This window comes from Cervus canadensis, chromosome 7, assembly GCF_019320065.1.
Source record: "Cervus canadensis isolate Bull #8, Minnesota chromosome 7, ASM1932006v1, whole genome shotgun sequence".
Taxonomy (NCBI): Eukaryota; Metazoa; Chordata; class Mammalia; order Artiodactyla; family Cervidae; genus Cervus; species Cervus canadensis.
Window position 1 is genome coordinate 74,047,202 of NC_057392.1, and position 18,235 is coordinate 74,065,436.

The 18,235-nt window shown below is 37.6% G+C and overlaps 1 protein-coding gene across 1 annotated transcript in view; it reads right to left on the reverse strand.

The window, feature by feature from the left end:
* Positions 1-18,235, reverse strand: part of LOC122445176 — a 28,606-nt gene that overhangs the window by 532 nt on the left and 9,839 nt on the right. The window contains exons 3-7 of the mRNA XM_043474136.1: positions 17,474-17,567; positions 11,566-11,684; positions 8,936-9,078; positions 3,185-3,382; positions 781-842 (exon numbers count right to left, since the gene is read on the reverse strand). Of these exons, the coding sequence (XP_043330071.1) occupies positions 797-842; positions 3,185-3,382; positions 8,936-9,078; positions 11,566-11,684; positions 17,474-17,567 (600 nt within the window). The 3' untranslated portion in view covers positions 781-796. The remainder of the gene's footprint in view (positions 1-780; positions 843-3,184; positions 3,383-8,935; positions 9,079-11,565; positions 11,685-17,473; positions 17,568-18,235) is intronic.

The following is an 18,235-nucleotide window of genomic DNA, read 5'->3' on the forward strand; positions in this document are numbered from 1 at the left end:
GAGTGGATTTAGCTAACTAACCATGAGAGAAAGAATGAGATCATGAGATATGTACGCATTATAAAATTGGAAGCTGTTTTTTAAAGTAAAGCAAGTCCGAGTTGTCTAGTGATAGTTAAGGAAGAATTCTGGCTGAGAGTTATAAGAGGGGGTGGGAAATAATTTTGGGCTGAGTTATTTTCTCTTGACAGAGAAGCTCACATTTCAAATTTAGACAGTCACTTCCAGCTTCAGGAGGTGGTCTTTCATGTCAACCCAGTTAAACAGTGGCCACATGCCTAGCAGCTTTCTAAAGCAGCGTTTTCTTTCGAGCGGACAGCTTTCCTGACTGGGGAGTTCTGGTGGCTCAGGCCAGAGGAAATGGATGGCAGTGACATTGGCCCAGGATGGAAGATGCTGAACCTCTCAGGAGACAAGCCATGTCAACTAATGATGGTGCCAACCTCCTGGAATGCTCCCATTGGCTGCGTGATTTTCTTAGCTCTAAATGCTTTGTGCACATTATCTCATCCTCACAACAATCCCGTCAAGTTAGTTTTTACCCCCTATTTTAAGTAACTTATCCAAGATCATAAAGCCTGTAGGTATTGGAGTAAAGATTAAAATCTGTCTTCTGGCTCCAGTTTTCAGACTTGGCAGGAACTCCGAGTCCCCCCCCCTTTCTTTTTTTACAGTCAAACTATTGGTGAACTAAGATAACCCTGGCTTCTGAAGAAGGGTAAAAGAATTTGCCTGTGGGTGTCCCGAGAAGTGGGCTGCCCTCTATCTCCTGGGACTTACACCATTAGCTCTATCATTAAGTCCTTTCTCTTTTGAACTGTGCTGTCTTCTTATTGGAGGATCTGAAACAAAGGAGGAAGGGAAGACAGTCACAATTCTAGGTGTCAGTGATCAAGAAAAGCTTATACTTAAATATTCTGATCGTGATGTAAAGGGTCACGGAAAGTCTGGCCTAAATCCTCAACACAAAGGTATCCAGTGACAAAATGAATGCTGCTGTAATCCTCATGTGGATTTCTGGCTAGATAATTAAACCTAAATTTGGATGAACCTGAGACTTCGGCTTAGTGCTTCAGTAGGAGTGAATACTTAAATCCTTCTTTCATCCTTTAAAATGACCACATCTTTCTATTTAAAGCAACCCTTCACTACCTAGGTCAATACAACCTGGCTTTTTGTAGTCTGATTGTCAGTATGTATGCACCTTGGACTCAATCCAAAAGAATTAATACTAAAAAAATAGAAGAACCTCATTATATCCTTCATTTCCACATAATTCTATACCACCTCATGAATTTTGAAGACAGATTTATAGTGAGACCTCAGGGCATTTCAGATTTCAGACAGTTAATCTAACACTATTGTTATAAGGCATTCTTTGAAAAGACGCAAGTGATTGAGTTGGGACCAAAGTGTTTTCTAAAATCCCACATATTAATTAACCAAACTGAAATATAATACTAATAAATTATCTTTAAGACAGACATGTGCTATTTTATGAATGATGTTGAAATGTCTAACTAAAACTCCTCTGACTGTAGGAAATAGAATTAATTTTAAGCTTCAAAACATTATTTTGGTTAAATATTAGTTCAATATTAAAGCAACTGTGCTGCTAGATTTTGCTTATATAGTATCAATTTGAGAATTTATTGTCACAGAATATGAAATTTTGCTTTCAGACTATAGTCAGAGGGAAAACAATTGCAGTAATGAGATTTATGTAGTAACAACAGAGATTAAAATTTTTATTTTGACAATTTTCATTGCACATCATGGACTGAAGAGTCTGATGTTATGCAGGCCTCTAGAATATAGTTGCTATTATGGGAAAATGCCAGTATGAGAAAGGAAAGTGGTAAGAGAACTGTCTTTTGTAGAAATTGGATGTGGAGGAAGGACTATAATCACAGAACAGAATGGAGCCTAGAAATGATCTAACCCTTCGTGTGACAGATTCAGAGTGAGAGATGAGATGACTGTGGTCATCTGGGGGCAAATGTAGGTCTAGAAATCAGTTCCTTGTTTCTATCATTTTAATTTCCATAAGTATACTAATAGTGTGGGCTTCCAAGGTGGCTCAGTGGTAAAGAATCTGCTTGCATTGCAGGAAATGCAGGAGACACGGTTTCAGTCCCTGGGTCAGGAAAATCCCCTGGAGGAGGGCATGGCAACCCACTTCAGTTTTCTTGCCTCAAGAATCCCATGGACAAAGGAGTCTGACAGACTACAGTCCATAGGGTCGCTAAGACTCAGGCACAACTGTAGCAGCTGAGCACACACATATACTAATAGTGGTGCTGGAAATTAGCTGCAGATAAATAGGGGGGCATATTACTTGGTTCCCTCATACTTGGGCTTCCCTCATGGCTCATAGCTCAGTTGGTAAAAGAATCTGCCTGCAATGCAGGAGACTTGGGTTCGATACCTGGGTCAGGAAGATCCCCTGGAGAAGGGAACGGCTACCCACTCCAGTATTCTTGCCTGGAGAATCTCATGGACAGAGAGAGCCTGGCGGGCTACAGTCCATGGGGTTGCAAGAGTCGGACACAACTGAGTGACTTTCACTACTACTACTACTATATTACTTGGTGCACGCTCAAGGTTGTTTAGATCCCATTATTATCATCATTAAGAATGTTCTTAATGCTGACAAAGAAATAAAAATGGTTTATTCTTGGCAGGTTTCCAGCTCTTTCAACCACTAGAGCAGATCGAATCAATTACTTTTTTGTATTCGTTTAATTAATGGTGCCCTTGTGGCCCAAAGATATGAGAACAAAACCAGAGAATAAACAATTTATAAGATGGTCACTTGGGTCTTGATGGGAACCTACATTTAGAAATTTTATAAAAGACATCTGTTGAACGTCATGAGAAAAAATGCATGGGATTTGAAAGTCTAAAATGAATATTTGTTTAGGTATAGTCCCATTATAGGAGGAGCCTAAAATTTGCACAGCATCATAAATTAACTGACAGAAGAGTATATTAAAAATTAAACATACACACACACACAAAATCAGTTCAAAGTTCTTTAGGTGCGATTAGAAGCATGAATTGTTCAACACACAGTAGATAAGCTAAATACCTGCTGAGCAAATTTAAGCAAGATGGGAACAATGGTTAAAAGTAAAATATTCAATGAAGTACAAAAGAGGACTTAAAGCATTTGGGACCTCACCGTTTCCGGTAGTTTTGGTGAAATTCACAAGGGTTCCTCTTGAGCATAAGGGATTCCAGTGGCGTGTGCTCTAAACTGGACAGCCCATTCAGAGTCTCAATATGGTTGTCAGCCAAGAATAAATGCTGAATCTGAGGCATCGTTGGCAATTGTTTGAAAGATGTGAGATGGTTTTTGTTCATATTTAAAACTCTGCAACTGTATATAAAATATAAACATCTTGTCATTTGTCTCTTAAAGAGGATGGTGAACTACCAAATATTGCAAAGCACTAGCATGCCTCACCTAGACTACGACCCCTCAAAGGTGTGAAAGTGACATTTTCTACAAATATGGTTGGGAAGAAAAAAGGATATGTATACTAAAATAGTAAGAGAAAATAAACAGGGCGGATAAGCCCGAAAGCTTGTCTAAGGCAAGAATCTGTTTTCTTTTCCAATGTATATACTAGATACCTGACACTGTGTTTGGTCTCTGGTGACTTCTCAATAAGTCCTGGATGAAAGAGTAAGGGGCTGCTGAAATCTCAGCAATGTGAAAAGTTCACTCAAAGACACATGAAAGTTTCTGAAGAGTATATTGCCCCTAACTAGTGAGATTATAATTGTTTTCTTTTCTTTCTACTTTTCTGTACTTAAATTCGATATTGAGAAAATAGCATTAAAATTTTTTTAAAGTCTTTTTTTTATGCAAAAGAAAACTAAAAGTTATCTTTGGGAACAGAAATATGTGCTAAGCATTGAGGTTGAATACATTTTCCAGACAGAATATAATGCTTCTTAATATTTTTGCCTTAAAACCATAATTGTATAAAACCATGCCATTAAAGAAAATAATTCCAAATCTATCACTGACACCTTGCCTTACAGAAAAATTCCTTTATGTATAACCTGGGATTTAATACTCTGAAGGAAACACAGGGTATTTATTTATAAACCTCATAGCCCACAAAGACACTTGGTAACTGATTATTGCTAATAGTAAACATGGTGCTAAACAGAGAGATGACAGTCACACAGCAGCATGAAAAATACAGATTCAGTGTGAACTCCCCCCGCCCCCTGCAGATTTCATTGTAATTTTTCACATCCATTATTTTCATTTCCCTTGCTTCCTTCTGTTTTCCATAGGGATATTTTGCACTCTTAACCATATCTTTGATAACTTCAGGTTTCCACTCTTTCCTAGGTTGCATGTAATCTTTGTGTGCTGTATCCTCAGTTGTATCTGACTCTTTGCCATCCCATGGACTGTGGCCTGTCAGGCTGCTTCGTCCATGGAATTTTCTAGGCGAGAATACTGGAGTAGATTGCCATTTCCTTTTCCACGGGATCTTCCCAACCCAGGAATCAAACCAGTGTCTATTGTGTCTCCTTTTTGCAGGTGGATTCTTTACCTGCTGAGCCATCAGAGAGCCCCACACATAATCATTTGATGCAGTTTAGTCCTACTGCAATTTCTAACTGAAAACCTATCTCAAACAGATTCTGTCTCTCTACCTCTCTCTCTGTCCTCATCTGAAATCTGTTCTTTCCTTATCTGCTAGTCATTTTCTCTCATTTTCAGTGTATACTCTGCTACTCTCTCAGCCTCTCAGTTCAGTTCAGTTCAGTTGCTCAGTCGTGTCCGACTCTTTGTGACCCCATGGACTGCAGCATGCTAGGCCTCCCTGTCCATCACCACCTCCTGGAGTTTACTCAAACTCATGTCCATTGAGTAGCTGATGCCATCCAACCATCTCATCCTCTATTGTCCCCTTCTCCTCCCACCTTCAACCTTTCCCAGCATCAGGGTCTTTTCTTCCAGTGAGTCAGTAGTTCTTAACGTCAGGTGTCCGAAATATTGGAGTTTCAGCTTCACCATCAGTCCTTCCAATGAATATTCAGACTGATTTCCTTTAGGATGAACTGGTTGGACTCCTTGCTATCCAAGGGACTCTCAAGAGTCTTCTCCAACACTGCAGTTCAAAAACATCAATTCTTCAGTGCTCAGCTTTCTTTATACTCCAACTCTCACATCCATACATGACTACTGGAAAAACCATAGCTTTGACTAGACAGACTTTGTTGGCAAAGTAATGTCTCTGCTTTTTAATATGCTGTCTATACTGGTCATAACTTTTCTTCCAAGAGGCAAGTGTCTTTTAATTTCATGGTTGCAGTCACCATCTGCAGTGATTTTGGAGCCCCCCAAAATAAAGTCTGTCACTGTTTCCATTGTTTCCCCATCTATTTGCCTTGAAGTGATGGGACCAGCTGCCATGATCTTAGTTTTCTGAATGTTGAGCTTTAAGCCAACTTTTTCACTCTCCTCTTTCACTTTCATCAAGAGGCTCTTTAGTTCTTCGCTTTCTGCCATAGGTGTGGTGTCATCTGCATATCTGAGGTTATTGATATTTCTCCCAGCAATCCTGATTCCAGCTTGTGCTTCATCCAGCCCAGCGTTTCTCATGGTGTACTCTGCATAGGAGTTGAATAAGCAGGGTGACAATATACAGCCTTGATATACTCCTTTCCCAATTTGGAACCAGTCTGTTGTTCCATGTCCAGTTCTAACCATTGCTTCCTGATCTGCATACAGATTTCTCAAGAGGCAGGTCAGGTGGTCCTATTCTTGAAGAATTTTCAGTTTGTTGTGATGCACACAGTCAAAGGCTTTGACATAATCGATAAAGCAGAAAGAGGTATTTTTCTGGAACTCTCTTGCTTTTTCAATGATCCAATGGATGTTAGCAATTTTATCTCTGGTTCCACTGCCTTTCCTAAATCCAGTCTGAATATCTGGAAGTTCACAGTTCATATACTTTTGAAGCCTAACTTGGAGAATTTTGAGCATTACTTCACCAGCATGTGAGATGAGTGCAATTGTGCCATAGTTTGAACTTTATTTGGCATTGCCTTTCTTTGGGATTGGAATGAAAACTGACCTCTTCCAGTCCTGTGGCCACTGCTGAGTTTTCCAGATTTGCTGGCATATTGGGTGCAGCACTTTCATAGCATCATCTTTTAGGATTTGAAATAGCTCAACTGGAATTCCATCACCTCCACTCGCTTTGTATGTAGTAATGCCTCCTAAGGCCCACCTGACTTCACATTCCAGGATGTCTGGCTCTGGGTGAGTGATCACACCATCGTGATTATCTGGGTCATGAAGATCTTTTTTGTATTAGTTCTTCTATGTATTCTTGCCACCTCTTCTTAATATCTTCTTCTGTTAGGTCCATACCATTTCTGTCCTTTATTGTGCCCATCTTTGCATGACCTGTTCCCTTGGTATCTCTAATTTTCTTGAAGAGATCTCTAGTCTTTCCCATTCTGTTGTTTTCCTCTATTTCTTTGCATTGATCACTAAGGCAGGCTTTCTTATCTCTCCTGGCTACTCTTTGGAACTCTGCATTCAAATGAGTGTATCTTTCCTTTTCTCCTTTGCTCTTTGCTTCTCTTCTTTCACAGCTATTTGTAAGGCCTCCTCAGGCAACCATTTTGCCTTTTTGCATTTCTTTTTCTTGGGGATGGTCTTGATCCCTGCCTTCTGTACAATGTCATGAACCTCCATCCATAGTTCTTTAGGCACTCTATCAGATCTAATCCCTTGAATCTGTTTCTCACTTCCACTGTATAATCGTACGAGATTTGATTTAGGTCATACCTGAACAGTCGAGTGGTTTTCCCTACTTTCTTCAGTTTAAGAGTGAATTTGGCAATGAGTTCATGATCTGAGCCATAGTCAGCTCCCAGTCTTGTTTTTGCTCACAGTATAGAGCTTCTCCATCTTTGGCAGCAAAGAATATAATCAATCTGATTTCAGTGTTGACCATCTGGTGATGTCCATGTGTAGAGTCTTCTCTTGTGTTTTTGGAAGAGGGTGTTTGCTACGACCAGTGTGTTCTCTTGTCAAAACTCTACTAGCCTTTGCCCTGCTTCATTCTGTACTCCAAGGCCAAATCAGCCTCTCATATTCACTGTATCACAGATCCTCAGTCAGTCGGATAATGTTAGGGGACATGACTGACAAACCAAGTGTGATTTTTCTCCTGGGGCAGAAGAGAAGGAGGCTATGAATTACATGCATCAATTTTCTGCTCTCCTGAATCATTGATTTGACAGTTGTAGAGTCTGAATTGCAATTATATAACTTTATATTATACATTGTATTTCTGAAGAAAGAAAGGCCAAACAAATACATCTAAAGAATACTAAAACTGCATCAAGTCTTTTCTTTAATGATAAGAATTTTTCTTTTTCTCTCTTCTTTTTTATATAAGATAGGAAAAATTTGGAGGTTTACTGATTTGGATCAAGTCAAATTCACATACACCAAATTAATGGTCTTCTTGTGTAGTGTTTCTAAAGTATGTTATGTGACTATTAATATTTGTTCTTGTACATTTATTTAAATGAATACTGGAAAATACAACTAATACATCCTTATTTTATCCCTAGAAGAGAGTGTAGGGCAAAAAATTGAACAAATTAACATCGAGTAACTGATGCTGGGAAAGATTGAGGGCAAGAGGAGAGTGGGGTGACAGAGGATGAGATGGTTGGATGGTATTACTGTCCCAGTGGACAGGAATTTGAGCAAACTCAGAGAGTTAGTGAAAGACAGAAAAACCTGGCAAGTTTTAATTCATGTGGTTACAGAGTCGGACATGACTTAGTGACTGAATAGCAACAAACTGAATAAACTAAAATGGCAGTGATAATTAAGAGTCCTCTGAAAATTTTTATTTTGGTATTTTTAAATTTGTCATTTGAAAAGAACATAAGTAAAATCAAATGTTATACAAGTCTGTCTAACGTTGGGAAGTGACTTTGAAAATGACTGAAGATCCTCAGGGACCATTGCATTTTTCTGCCACTTCCTCTGTCTGCTGGGCTGTTTCGCTCCCCTGGTAACTGTGATGAGCTCTTTTCGATGCCCTGCCTCAGCCCAGGCTCAGAGATACAGCTTAACCCGCTCAAGGATTTACCTTTTCTTCTTCTGGCTGCTTGATTTTTTCTGATTCTTTTCTGGGAACTTGTCTGCCCCTCTGATGTCTACCTCAGCTTGCTCTAGCTACAGACCTGCTTGGTGAAGCAAAGGGCAACTCTCCACAGAATTCTCCAGCAATCCTGAGCAAGGAGGCAGATTATCTTTAACATTATCTTTGGTGTCCTTGGGACATCAAAGAGTCCACATCAATTAAAAAAAATTTTATTTCTGTCACTGTTCTGATTGACAACTTCTACTGCTCTATTAGAATGTAAAGAATTTTATCTTAAGTCAAATAAGAGATTAAATTAAAAATAAATGTTCTCGGTTAAAAAAATTTTTTTAAAAGCTTGTGAACCTGAAGTCAAGACGCTTGTCAACTACCTATAGAGTCTTTCCCTGTAAATGGTCAATAAACATGACTAAAAATCACTATCTTACAACGATAATGTGTATATAATGTAATTGTATTTCCAGTTCACTACACAAGGAACCTAGCAAGCTTTTCTGCCAATATGTCATATGATTATTAATTATTCCCCTAAGAACTGGTAATAGCAGTATTAATTTGAAGAGGAATGGATTTTTCCTGTTAAAGTGTGACAGTTTGATTTATAAATTTCCCTTTTTGCCTTGCTCAGACATCGCTTAGCACTCTCACTTTCAAGGCCTGACCACATGAGGGGAGCCACAATAGGTAAAGACATTGATCACATGAACCCATATAATAAAGACTTGACTTTAACTTAGTAATTGGACATGCTAGGGAGCAGGTACCTTGGCAATCTTATGGCGCTTAAATCCACCAGTGAATTGTCCACTAACCAGAGGGTTTCAACTCGAATTAGTCTTCTAAGAATCCTGTTAAAATTTTCAACTTGATAAGGGTCCCCCAAATCCTGAAATGAAAGGTTCAAATTCTGAAGGGAAAAACAAATAAAAAGAAAAAGCAAGTTCTTTATCAACTTTTAAAAATAGTTATTAATTTGAACTGTTATATATTTAAGTCAGCAGTTTTTACTGTTTTGTTTTTTGGTATTGTAAAATATTCACACATCCAAACACTCACAATTATTGCAGAGATTTTCAAGATAGGGGAGGAGGGTGAAGATATTGACGGGATTGTTTAGAATTCAACACCAGGTGGGAGGTGGCAGGTAGAGATGGAAAGACCCTTAGATTTTGAAATTTTTCTAGGTATGAAAAGTAGAGGGGGTAAAGCATTGTTTGGGTTTATATGATTAGTTATCTTTGAAAGTGAAAGTCACTCAGTTGTGTCCAACTCTGCAACCCCATGGACTATACAGTCCATGGAATTCTCCAGGCCAGAATACTGACATGGGTAGCCATTCCCTTCTCCAGGGGATCTTCCCAACCCAGGGATCAAACCCAGGTCTTTAGCCTCCTTGGAAATACTCAGATATCTCATTTATAAAAATTTCAGAGTAAGATGCCATCATTCAAAAGATGGAAAATATGATTTTATTTTAAAATAACCAGGGATATATACATATACATAACATGGCATAGTTCTGAGATAGTGGATATTTTATTTTTACTTTTAACATCAGTCAACTTTTATGTCAAGGAGATTAAAACCACTCTCAGTGGTAGCATTGCTCTTGTAAACTCTATTTCTAAAAGTCAACTTTACTTTTTTTGTTTCCAAAATTTTGCCATCAATTTCTGTGACTAGAAATTACTGCATAAGATGACATTCCTTTTTTTAATGTGAAGCAAAGTAATTTACTATTTTTAAAGAAATACAGATATCTCTATCTAAAAAAGGTCTTGATATATTCATTAAACATTATGAAATTTGATACCATAAGTTTAAAGAAATACAGATATCTCTATCTAAAAAAGGTCTTGATATATTCATTAAACATTATGAAATTTGATACCATAAGTTTAAAGAAATACAGATATCTCTATCTAAAAAAGGTCTTGATATATTCATTAAACATTATGAAATTTGATACCATAAGTTCTATTTTCCCAAAGTATAAAAGGTCTTCATTCTAAAGTAAACTAAAGAAATATTGAGATTATATCTATCATTTCCACATTAAACATCACCTTCTCAAATAGGCTGCTTTTCCCAATAAGTTTTTCTGTGATAGATTAGGGTTCATTCACCCATACACTTGCAGTATAGTTAACTAAAGACCAATTTAACTTTCTATGAGAAATTTTTAGCAAGGTACCACTGGCCTTTGCAATATATCCACAGTTTAAATGACAGCTATAAAGAACAAATGCATGTATACACTGGAATGATTACTTTTAAAAAGAATCCTGGGAGTGGAGGTTAAAGTTTTAGGTGTGTTGTTTAAACTTTTCAAATAAATAAGTAGGTGCACTATATAAATTTTTAAAGTGGAATGTATCCATTATATGTGACTAATTAAAATTGATTTTAGAAAGAAAAAAAACACCACTGAACTGGGAAACAATATTCTACTTTCCTTGCTTCCCTGAATAAGTTGTATGACTGTGGGCAAATCATTTCTTTTTCTAAACTTTCCTTTCCTTTTTGAAAGGAATGTGTTTGGACCAGACCCAATCTGAAGCTCCTTCACAACCCCTAATTCTAGAATTCTATGACATACAAGATTCATCTGTGAAACAGAAGAGGCATTGGGAGATCCCAATAAGTCTCATTTCTGGAAGATTTCCTAAAATCCTCACATGCAATTTGATCACTTTGAAAAACAAAAATATTGGCATCTTACTCTGTTATAAAGAAGTTCATTTATTCTTTTATTCACTTATTCTTTTATTGCTACCAATGCTTATTTTTCACAGTTAAGTCTTCAGTCCTCTGCTTAGCCATGACTTGAAAGCTTGAGTGATGGCAACTCCAGAGGTGGGTAGTGGTTGAGAGCTAACCATGGGAACTGTTTCAGTGCTAGTGGCTCAGCCAGCTGAGTCATTTTCAGCACCAAGAAACCACACCTCAAATCCTTCACTGCTGAAAGTTTGGTTTGTTCCAGGATAGCTCTGTTCAGACCCCAATGGCTGCCCTAGATCATCAAAACTTTTAGCTTTTACCACATCATTCAAAGGAGTCCAGATTACATCATATACTCATTGATAAGGATTATCATTCAAGACGACTTTTTTATTATCAAAAATCCAATTTCATTCTCTGTTCTTTTAAACTTTTTCTAAAGTTCAGCAATATCAATATAAAATGAAGATTAGAAAATAAGTAGCATGCCTTGATGAAGAGAAAGGGTGGAAAAAGAGATGGAATGCCAGTCAAAACTATTTTCAGAGAAATTTCTAGAGATGTGCTTAAAGGTTTGATGTTTATTCTGGCAATTGACCTTTTAAAAAAATGCCATAATTTAGTCAGTGAAGGAAATATATTTTTTCTTTTTTTTTTTTTTTTAAGCTCTCACCGTGCAGTCCTCCCAGTTTTCTTGCAGCCACGTTTCCCGTTTGTTTTTTTCAAGGACTCTTTTCTGTGAAGGCAAAGTACATTCCTCCTGTCTGAGGAGCAACTCTTCGGCAGAGGGTCCTGGGCAGAAATCACAAGGTGAGATCTTGGAAGTAGGTTCAGGAAGACAGGACCAACCCCCTCACTGAATGCCTGACTGGTTGTTTTAAGTTTCCACTTGATATCAGGACTGAGGGAGACAGGATTGAACTCTTATGCCCCAGTAGTGTGAGCAGTAACAAAATGTGATGTATGTGACTACATACACTTCTGCCTGCCTAATCAGGCTGGGGAGAGATGGGGACAGAAGAGGAACCAGGACTTGATCACTATGAACACTTTCTAATTGTTTAAAATTATTTTTCCTGAAATTTCCTGAATAACTCTCATGTCTTCCAAACAAAATACAGTGAAACCTCCAATGTGAAAACACTAAATCAAATGCGCAGGTATACCAATAATAGATTAATCAAGAAATTATTATTAAATATTTAAACCCCCCCAGTTCCTGTGTTTCTCTTCCTGCTGCCAGAAGCCTTGTGGCCATCTCTGATGGGCTTACTTTCTAGGCCCTCCCATCACCAGATGAGTTATACAAGAGAGGAAATAGCAAACAATCAGCAATGTTATTTCTTTTTCATCTGTTTTACTTACTTTTTTTCAGTTTGCAATAAAGTAAATACAATTATCAGAAAAAATAGGGCTACAGTTTATTTTAACTTAAATTGTTCACAAGTCTGCTACCTATGGTCTAGGTTTCTGCAGAGAATCAAAAGTCAGCTTTAACTTAAATTCTCACATATAGATTTCTTTTTAAATGCAATTTACCACATTACTATGACAAATAATTTGAGGTTCAGAGATAATCTGATGACTTTCTAGAGTAATTAAAAGGGAGGAATGACCTCTATTAACTGTAGGGAAAAGTCAACATGTAGAGTTAACTTTTAATCTTACATCAATTACTTCTAGCTCAAGCAAGTGAGAAAAATCACCAGTATAGTGGCTTTAATCTTCATATAAATTTCTCTTTAGGGATCATGAAGTCACTCTTGACTTTCTTTCTCTTTTGTCTCTTGATTCAATAAACCACCTAATCTTACCAGTTTCCCCCTTGAGAATATGTCCTTTCCTTTTCAATGTCCAGACACTCACATCTTCCTACCGGAACTGTAGCTACTTTTTCTTAGATCTCCTGCTTTGTAATCTTCTCTTCTTCAGCATAAATGACACAAATTGCTATCCAGCTCTCCTAAAAACAGTGTTTACCATGGGACTGATATTTTCAAAACCTTTCAGAGGTTTCTTATTGCTTACCAAATAAAGATGGAAAAGTCTAGTTCATCAGGCAATGTTTTCTACAATCTTATCCTAGTCTCCATTTCCAAACTCATTTCCTACTATTTTCCAGCCTTATTGTCTTCTAAATCAGGTTTGCACATAACTTCCAGGGCTGGGGAAAGGATATTTTGTTTCTAGTCTGGAGTTAAGTAGCAGGTAATTGTCTGACTCCAGATGATTAATTTTAATTTTCTGAGCTGTTTAGTTTTCCACGTCTGCAAAAATATGGGGAAGTCTAGCATCAAGGGCCCATCAAGGGCTGAATTTGGTGAGAAATTATGTTTGAAATTCACAATACTTTATAAAGATTTTATAAATTTCTAATTTATAAACACCCAACACCCTTATCATGCTGCCACAGGCAAACTTCACTCTTTCCTGATGCCAACCAAGCCCCTGAAAGCCACCCTAAACTTTGTTGTTTAGCCGCTGAGTCGTGTCTGACTATTTTGAGACCCCAGGGACTGTAGCCCACTAGGGTCCTCTGTCCATGGGATTTCCCAGGCAAGACTGTTAGAGTGGGTTGTCATTTCCTTCTCCAGGGGATCTTCACCCAGGGATTGATCCCATATCTCCTGCATTGGCGGCAGATTCTTTACCACCGAGCCACCAGGTTTGATTTCAATTCCCTTTCAACTCTAACATCTTGTATTTCTGAGTCAGACCTGCACCATTTGTACCCACTTCTCCTCAATCCATTTTTCTGGAGTGCATGATTTCAAAGGTGAAAAGAACACAGAAACAATATTGAAGGTATCGAGAGCAAACTTTGCTTTTTGTGGCAAATTCGTCTGGACTCTGATGGGCGATAATGAGCCCATTTATGAAGGATTTATGGAAGGCAATAAGAGCAAGAGGCCAATACTTCATTATTTTGACAAAAACATGAGTTCTTTCATCAGACACAGGTGGAAGTCAAGAATCTAACCTGCACTTTCAGGCATTTCTCTCATAACAAGCTGTAATGTTGCCACTCAGGAAATTACATACCCTGAAAGTGGTAGTATCTCAACTACTTTACAAATAAAATATCCTTGTGCTAGGAAATCACCTTCTTCATTGATTAGGATGATTGGAATGAAAAGTTATAGAACTGGAAAAACTGGACCAGTCAACTCATTGACTGGGGAGACCTCAAGTTTATTGTCTTTATTTACACCCTCTCCCCCACACCAAATTTGGTAGCTTTCTTTGTGTAATAGCTATACCAGTTATTAAACTCTGCCCTGTATTGTTTGTTTGATATCTATTGATCTTCTGCTGTTTCAATTATTTCTTTTCAAAGCAGCTTGCAAAGATTTCTTTGAAGTTAGAAGCCAAAGGTCACTTCCACTGTGAGGAGATGTATTAAATTGGATTCTTTAAAAAAAAAAAAAAAAACAACAAAAAACTCAGACCTGCTTGGTAATTGAAGATATATCTCAGCAGCTGAGAACTGAAGTCTGGAATATCTGACAGCCCAGGGATGTTGGCTCACACCTGCCATGTCTGAGCTTATTCTTTGTCCCTTCACTGGATTTGTAACTCTTAACAGCAGTGACTGAATTAACTTGCTGGGGGATTTTCAAACAGGAAGAATTTATTCTTTAAAAGAATTCTGCCAACAATATGCTCTTTGGCTTCATTTAATTGGGAGGAGTTAAGTCAGTTTCTATCTGGCAATCAAAGCCCTGGGAAATTGCTGTTTATCACACACCAGCTAACCTTTCTTTTCTTGGGAACTCTTCCTGAATGTACAACTGGGGCAACTGAGATCAACTGCAGTAATTTTGATGGATGTTTCAGGATCTAATCTAGAAAGAGGGGCATTCTTATCAGAATGCTTTTGAAATGCACTTGTTCTCCATCTCACACAAAAAAAACACTTACACAAAATTTAGGGCAACGAACAAGGACATCTGTTTTCCTCATGGCTTGAGTTGATGGGATTTTTCACTGTTTCCTCTCCCCTAGAACATGCTCCAATCCTTTTACGACCGTTCACTTGCGAGAGATTGGGTGTTGTTAATGGCCTAATGGAAGCAAATTGTGCCTTATCTCTGGAGAGCGATGATATCCTCTGCATGAATGACCACTGGGATCTTCATGAGGGCCGATTTTGCTGAGCGATGACCTCAGCACATGACTTGGCTTCTTAGATGAGAGAAGAAGGGAGACCGCTGGACTCTTTTTACACATGCTCCTTTTCAGTTTACTCCTGGATTTTTATTCTCCTGTCATCTCCTCCAGGTTCTTCAGTTCTGCAGTTCTCTCTAAATCTCAACTCTCCACCTGTCACTCCAAATACAATTTATTCTGCCTCATGGTGGCTGCCACAATTATCAACGACCTCCCCCAACATCACGTGGATAAATGCCAGTACTCTTACATTCCGTTCCCATGTTTCACTTCCTATTCAAATGTCTTCATTTCCTGCCTCTCTCCAAGCCCCCTCAACCAGTTTTTCCCATAGTATGGACCTCAGATCACCTGCAGCAGAATCACCTATAATAATTTTAATAAATGCAGATTCCAGGGCCCCACTGCATACTAACTACATCAGATGCTTCAGGCATAGGGCCTGGGAATGCGTGTTTTCTGCACACTTCCAGGTAACTTGCGCACACACAGAAGTTTAAGAGCCTACTAAACCCTGCCTTCTTTAGCCCCTGATGTAACCCTTTCTCCTTCTTTTGTTGATGAACTCTATACCTGTGACATACATGGCCTCCATGGCCTCCGATCTCCTTCCTTCCTAATTCCCCATAATTTATTTTTTATTGTTTATTTATTTTTTCATTAAAATTTCTTTATAGTAGGTCTTTATTGGTTATTAACTTTAAATATAGAAGTGCATACATGTCACTAATTTCCCATAATTTGTTGCTCTTAGAAAAATATTCTAAGGTCTCCAAAGGGAAGTGTAATTTACCTCTAATAGTACTATCTAATAACATTTTATTATTATAAAATAAATTAATATAATATATAATCTAAGTTATTACATAAAATATGTTTTATTATATAAGCCAATGAATGCTTAGCTGCAAAATAGATATGGTAGAGTTAAACCATAAGAACATATTTAACTCACAGTTTCATAAAAAGATGTTATTTTAATCACCTTTATCATTTGAGTTTGAGTGAAAGAAGGAAAGCATTAGTGGGTAAAGTAATGCAATTGAGAAGTGGAAATGGGCAGATGAATATACCTATAGCAACTTTTCTTAAATCAATATTACAATTGTATGATAAACAATGTATCTGCAAGTCTACAAATAGAGATGTAAATTAGCCAAGATACTTGATATTTTATAAAGACCAAACACTCATACTCACTTTAGCAGGAATTATGTCTAATATTATTTCATCCACTTATGAAGGATGCAAAAAGATAACAGTCTCTGTTCCTACAGAGCTTATAATCTATTGCAGCTACTTCTAGAAATCAAACATTATGTATATCAGGGCTTCAGATTAAAAATCCTTCATACTGTCACACCAGCATATTTATAAAATCTGAAAGTATGAAAGAGGAATAATAAAGCATTGGTTATTTTACCAAGTTTAAAATGTTTAGTGAAAATGAACAATGAGACTACTGGTTTATTTAGATTCTCTTTTAATGCTTTTTTAATCAATGTAGGATTAACCAGTTTAAAGTCATCCACTGAATTAACAGTGTTATTCATGATCATAAAAGTCCAACAAATATCATTGGTTAAATAAATTTAATAATATCCTTACAATGGAAAGATATGCAACTTCTAAACAATTTGTTTGGAGTAATGTTTATAACAGGGAGGAAAGAAAGGCTCACAATATCAGATGAAAAAACTCAAGAAATACAGGTGTCCACATTATTTTGTAAGGAAATAGATACATGCTTTTCAAAAACAGACTAAATGGAAATAAAACTCACAGTGATTATTTCTGGATAATTGAATTACAGGGTCTTCTGTTTCTGTTTTCCAATATTTAATATTGAACGTTATTATTTATGTGATCAGCTATAAGATGATGCTTTTAGGGCTTCTCTGGTGGTCAGTGGTTGAGTCTGCCTCGCAATGCAGGGGACACTGAGTTGATCCCAGGTCTGGGAAGATCCCACGTGCCCCTGAGCCGCTGAGCCCATGAGCTACAACAGTTGAGCCCGTGTTCTAGAGCCTGAGAACAGCAACTCCGGAGCCCACGGGCTGAAGCTCCTGAAGCCCTTGCACCCTAGAGCCCAAGCAGAAGCCCCATGAGAGGCACGTCCACTGCAATGAAGAGTAGTCCCCACTCATGGCAAGTAGAGAAAGCCCACACACAGGAACAAAGACCCACCACAGCCCAGAAGTAAAAGAAATAAACAAATGAATAAATTTTAAAAGAAAAAGAGTATGCTTTTAAAGGTCATTTCACTATATTAACAACTATGTGGTTTTGAAAAAGGGAATTTTTCTACCTCTAGGTCATACAGGTTTGTATCCCCCAGTAATGTCTTGTTATCCTCAAAAAACATCTACTAAGAGCGTGTACGAAAAGATCACACACTTCAGTTCCTTTACCTTCTCTTACTCGTGGGCAACGCAGTTGACTTCCTTGGATGTCATTTTGTTCTACTTTGTGCCAAGTGAGGTACTTGAAAGAATCTGATGGAAGCTTTAAAGTAAGAGAGAAGAGAAATATCATCTGGTGATAAATGGTTCACTTACTTTATGTGTACAAGTAATGTGAACCCATCCAAACATTGAGCTAAATCGAACTCTAGGTACCTAATGACACACTTATTGATGTTATGTTAGTCCAATCTAAATTATTTGTTTTTATTCAATTTTGCATCTTTCAACATCTATAGCTGATTTATGTTTGATGACAAATGATAACACAAATAAATATATGTACCCATTAATGAATCCACTTTACACCACCTCTAATAATCTGTCCTCTGATATTTATTGAATAGCTCATGAGGAATCTCATTCTATTTTAGAATAGTTGTAATTGTTAAAGGTTCTTCATTATATGGGTCCGAAGTAATCCTTCTAAGTTAGTCCAGTTGTACAAGCTCTGCCTTTTGAGGCTACACAGAAGAATCCCTTCACATTTTAAGTGTCTGATAATAGTTGTCATCCTCTTTGTCATTTAGTTATTACTTACAGATCATGGTTTACAAATTATTGCCCACTCAGGAAAAGCGTGGTTCTCCTTGAGAAGAGTTCCATTTTATTGACATTGTTCCTAAAATGTGTGGCCAATATTGAATGAAATATTTCAGGTCTCTGGTCATCTTCCTTGTTCTGGACAGTGTATTGCTGACCAGAATATGT